Source organism: Apium graveolens, chromosome 9 (assembly GCF_009905375.1).
Source record: "Apium graveolens cultivar Ventura chromosome 9, ASM990537v1, whole genome shotgun sequence".
NCBI classification, from domain to species: Eukaryota; Viridiplantae; Streptophyta; class Magnoliopsida; order Apiales; family Apiaceae; genus Apium; species Apium graveolens.
This window is the reverse complement of record NC_133655.1, coordinates 1,698,525-1,703,758: the sequence shown is the minus strand read 5'-3', so window position 1 is coordinate 1,703,758 and position 5,234 is coordinate 1,698,525. Positions and strand designations below refer to the sequence as shown.

At 33.9% G+C, this 5,234-nt stretch overlaps 1 protein-coding gene across 1 annotated transcript; it reads left to right on the top strand.

Moving 5' to 3' along the window:
* Window positions 1-4,687, top strand: LOC141687302 (putative ribosome-binding factor A, chloroplastic). The gene is made up of 3 exons (XM_074492530.1): window positions 1-460; window positions 2,970-3,143; window positions 4,233-4,687. Exons 1-3 carry the CDS (start codon window positions 110-112, stop codon window positions 4,371-4,373), a joined length of 666 nt encoding a protein of 221 aa, XP_074348631.1. The 5' UTR covers window positions 1-109; the 3' UTR covers window positions 4,374-4,687.
* Window positions 4,688-5,234: the final 547 nt, after the last annotated feature.

The following is a 5,234-nucleotide window of genomic DNA, read 5'->3' as shown; positions in this document are numbered from 1 at the left end:
ACAATCCAAATTACAAATATACCCTCCCAACATCACCTGAGCAACCCAAGATAATTCCCTGTAATTCAAGAAAATATAGCACCAAAAAGCAAGCAATCAAAAATCAGTGATGCTGAAATCTATCATTACAAATCCTCCACTTATAACGCATCCACACCCTCCGTTACAGCTACGCTCACTTCTACCAATTAATCTCCAGCCAATAAAAATGAGAATGGCTCAACCTGTAAAGTTCACTACTAATACAAGAAATATGAGTACAAGGTCATTGATTAAGTGTATGGCGAATCAGAGAAGAGTGAAAATGGTTGCGAAACAGATACGAAGAGAGTTATCGGCGATGTTGCTTTCGGATAATGTGTTGCAATTTGCTGTGCTTCCTGAGGCTGCTTTAGGTGCTGACCGTTATTTATCTTGTCTCACTACTATTAGTGATGTTGAAGTCTCCTCTGATTTGCAGGTTTTCCTTTTACCGCCTATTTTACGTTTTTCGATAACTGAATAATCTCGTCAAATGAATAATCGTCAAATGAATAGAGAAATGTTATTTCCGGAGCTCTTTTTTCTGTTTCCGGAGCAAAAAAAAAAGTGAAAAGACCAAATTACCTTTACATTCGTATTTTTCGGGGCTTTGATTGTAAATGCAGGGAGGACAGTTTTGTCTTTTCACACTATTGTTGAAATAAAAAATAGCTTTGGAAATAACATTTTCCAATGAATAATGTTTGCGGTCTAAATATAGATATGTTAGGACAATGTATTCCTTTTACTGCCTTTTTTTAATTACCTTATATTGTATTGATAGAAATGATTGTATTGAAAAATTGCGAGCAATGTTAAATGTAGAAATTTTTATGACGGTTTCTTGTAGAAAATGCTTAGAAGTAGGAATGAAGTACAAATTTTGTTCCATGTTTATCTAATATTGTACGTTTCATCCTTCCAACTTCACGAGGCATAAGCATTTGCTGCCTTTTTAGTTTTTGTTTTGCGGATTTTTTTAAATTAGTAGGTAAAGGTCGAAATTTTTGTAGTTAAGCAGCATCTGGTGGAATGTGGATTAGAGGAACTGTGTTCCTGACCTTCTCATATTGTAGCTATAATTTAGAAGTGTACGGCACATATATATAGGGAAACGAGGAACTCGTAAGAAAAATGAATGCAGTTGAGCGTTCACTGGGTGGACCGAGTTGGTAAAGACACAGAGGTTCCAAAGGAACAAGCCGTGAGGGTAGGTTATCGAGCAATCATCATACGAAAACTATAAGTTATAACAACTTACTAGCAAAGATAGTACAAAGTATGTAATGGTGAAATGGTTTAAATTTATTGATATTGAGTTCTTTCAGATTTATTCATCAAATATGGGTTTTCTACGGGCAGAAATTTGTTAAGAAAGAACTTTGTAGCCAAGTACAATAGACAGTATACTTTTAAAGCCTAGGAAAAAGTTGGTTCTTTGGTGACTAAATGTGTTGGTCTTCGCAGGGAATGGGATGAGGTGAGAATTGAATGGAACTAGAACTAATTCTTGGGGAGTATTAAACATATATTTTGTCCCTTTCTCTCTTGTATTCTTTAGGTTTAAACTATAATTCTTTCCTCCAATGTCAAAAGGACTGGTCATTCCTTATGTCATTTCTTTCAGTATATTGATCATAAGAAATTTCCACTCTCATATTTCTAACTCCCAGCTCCTACATCCTTGTCTTGCAACTTTTAAATTATCCACAAAATGCCACTCCATTCTTTCGTTTATATCATTGCTTCCATGTGAATGCACCCTAAAGTCCGTAAATAGATCACACAAACTGTTAAAAGTATATAATTTTTCTATAATATCTTCGTATTATTGCGGAATAGGGTGGAAAATTGTTAGCAATGATAAATGCAGAATTTTAATGACGAGTTCTTGTAGAAAATCCCTATAAGGAGGAATGAAGAAAAATTGTATTCCATTTCCACCTAATATATCGTTATCCCTTGCAGCCTAACGAAGCATAAGCATTTGCTGTCCTTTTTCTTCGCTAATAAGCATTTGCTGCCTTTTTTATTATTGTTTTGCAGACTTTTTCTATAATCAGTAGGTAGAAGTTGAAACTTTTGTAGTTGGAGTACCTCATGGAATGTGGATTAGTTGGACTGCAACTGCATTCTTGACCTTCTCATATTCTAGCTATAATTTTGAAGTGTACGGCACATATATAGAAAACGAGCAACCTGTGGAGAAAATTTATGCAATTATAACGAGTTACTAGCAAAGATGGTACAAGATATATAATGGTGAAATGATTTAAATTTATCAATACTAGGTTTCTTCAGATTTATTAGTGAAATATGGGTTTTCCACAGGTAGAAATTTGTTAAGAAGGAACTTTGTAGCCAAGTACAGTGGACAGGAAAGCGTACTTAAAAGTTGGTTCTTTGATGACTAAATGTGTTGGCATGCACAGGAAATGGGATGAGGAGAATAAAATGGAACTAGAATTAATTTTTTGGGGAGTATTAAACATATACTTGCCCCTTCCTCACTTATATTTTTAGGTTTAAAGTATAATTCATTCCTCCAATGTCAAAAGGACTGGTCTTTCCTTCCATCCTTTCTTTCAGAATTTTGATCATAAGAAATTTTCACTCGCTCCTACTTCCTTCTCTTGCGACTTTCTTTATAATCCATAAAATGCCACTCCATTCATTCGTTTATATCATTCCTTCTGTGTGAATGCACCCTAAATTTCATAAATAGATCATAAACACTGTGAAAAGTATGGTGGGAAATATTGGAACTTCAAACAGCAATACCGGGATCTGAATTATAATTTTACTACGGTAGTTCATATTTAGTTTAACAATGTTTACATCAATAAGACTCTTGTATCATGTTCGATTGTTTTATAAAATAAGTACATGTATTATCTTTGTTTTTTGACAGAAATAATTTTTTATGTTTCTTTTTTTCTTTCTTTTAGGTTGCGAAAGTATATGTATCTGTGTTTGGTGATGAGAGAGGGAAGGATGTAGCCATTTCCGGGCTTAAATCAAAAGCAAAATATGTCCGCAGTGAGTTGGGAAGGCGTATGAAACTGCGGTTGACCCCTGAGATCCGTTTCATCGAGGATGAATCAATAGAGAGGGGAAGCAGAGTAAGACTCTGTACTAATGTTTCTACATACAATTTCTTCTATCATATATATATATATATCTTCTCAAGTTGTGTTGTTAAAATCAGCAAAAAAAAAAAGACTGATCAAGACATAAAATCCTTCTATCCCCTACCTAATAAGTCTGTGTAATATATTTTTTTCTTGGTACAAATTAAGAAATGTAATATTAAAAATATGCAGAAGTAGTTTATCTGAATTCCTTAACCCAGATCACAGTTTATATTAGATTACTAGAACAGAATCCTTAATGACAACATGGAAGTCTTATTTTCTATTAGGACTTTGTATTACCTTTCAATTTATACATTAGTAAGTGTAAATTTATGTCTGATTTGTGTCAAAGAACTGTCGGTAATTGATGCTATTTTGTAACACCTAACTGTTTGGTTAAGCGGTATTTCATCCCAATGAATAGTACAGTATGCCACATGTTCCTGTCGGATATTGCATGGTCTTAGATTATCAGTTTCTTTGAAGATACATCCACATCTTCATTTCAGATATATACATATTTTGGATGATTTAGTTGAGGTATGTGGTCGGATCCTCGATATCCAGAAACCGAAATGAAGGGATAAAAACATGGTTGCTATTGCTTGTATACAATTTTTGTTGAAGAGGATTTCCAGCTCAGTCTTCGATACCTATATAATGAGCCAATGAGGGCGATAACAGGATAAGAAAATAATGTATAAGAACACTGTAACTTCTGCTTGGATACAGGTTTTGCTAAAGAGGGATTCTATTTTAATCTTCAATACCTTTATAATGAGCCAGCAAGGGCAGGAATTACAGGATAAGAAAGAAATGTATCTATTTGTGAGCCCTGGATAAGAAATATTTGACTTTTGTTTATACTTATACTTGCTTCTTGAGCTAGTATTCATTTGTTCCCTAGCTAATCTTTTTCTCACTTGTTCCTCCTTGTATCATTATTTTTGTTCTGTTGTAATCATTCACTTTCAGTCGGTACCTAACTTCTCGTCATTATCAATTTATCCAACAGTGTGTAAAATAAATATATAGATATTCTTATTTTCTAACTAGGTATTTTCCAACTCTCTTCAGGTCATTGCAATATTAGATAGGTTAAAAGATGAGAAGACGGTTGTAGAAAGTCCAGATGACCAGGACTCCTCTGATTTGACCGAGGATAATGGCTGGGATGGGGATGATCCCGATGAAGACGGCATCATTTATGTAAAATAGATTGCTCAGCTCTTCAATGATGAGCTTTGAAGATCATGAACGCAACGGCTATTTGTTGGTTAATAGTTCATTTTCAGTGATTAGGCTACAAGTATTAGGTTTTTTTTGCTCTACTGCACATTCGTGTTTCTTTATACGTACCATGCATCTAAACACAGGCAAACAGCTTTTGATCTTGCATGATCTCCAGACTAGCTGCTCCATTGTATGAAATAGTATATCTCTTGTTTAATGTATTAACCATAGCCTACAATTTGTAAACAACTTCAGACATTAGTTGGGTGGTTTACTGGATTATCACTTTCTTTCCATTACTAGACTGTCTGTCTGCACAATAGTAATGTCTTAAGAATTTGTTGTTAATTAACTACAAATATTCTGAGCACGGTTGGATAGCTCAAGTGGTTAAGAGTTTATCCTTTGTCGTCCCAGGTTTGATCCTCGCTCATCCCGAGAAAGAATTTATGAGAACAGATACTCATTTGTAAGGCTATAAGCCATATTTGTCAAAAAAACTACAAATATTCTAAATCCTTGTAACAAATTGGTTTTTTGATCAACAAGTACCAAACCCAGTATTGTGTTTTTGGCAATACTTTCTTCGAAATTTGTTATTAAAATTATGATTGCAGATTTTCTTTTTTTTCCTCTAACCAGTGTTCTTGGGAACTTTATAACTGTATTGATAGACAATTTTTGCAGCACAGTGATTCTGTTTCTCAGATTCTTTATTTACAATAATAATCAATAGAAGGTTATTATATCTAAACAAATTTGTATTGCAAAATTTAATTTTCTGACATGGTTCCTAGGAGCTGCACCTTGAAACTGACTGGACCCTTTTCTTATTTGTTTTCAAAG

What these genes read in the sequence shown, in the direction of transcription:
- LOC141687302 (XM_074492530.1), top strand. Translation starts at nt 110, where the DNA reads ATGCTGAAATCTATCATTACAAATCCTCCACTTATAACGCATCCACAC. An exon ending in AAGTCTCCTCTGATTTGCAG is followed by an intron (nt 461 to 2,969) that starts GTTTTCCTTTTA and finishes TCTTTCTTTTAG; the next exon opens with GTTGCGAAAGTATATGTATC. An exon ending in CAATAGAGAGGGGAAGCAGA is followed by an intron (nt 3,144 to 4,232) that starts GTAAGACTCTGT and finishes AACTCTCTTCAG; the next exon opens with GTCATTGCAATATTAGATAG.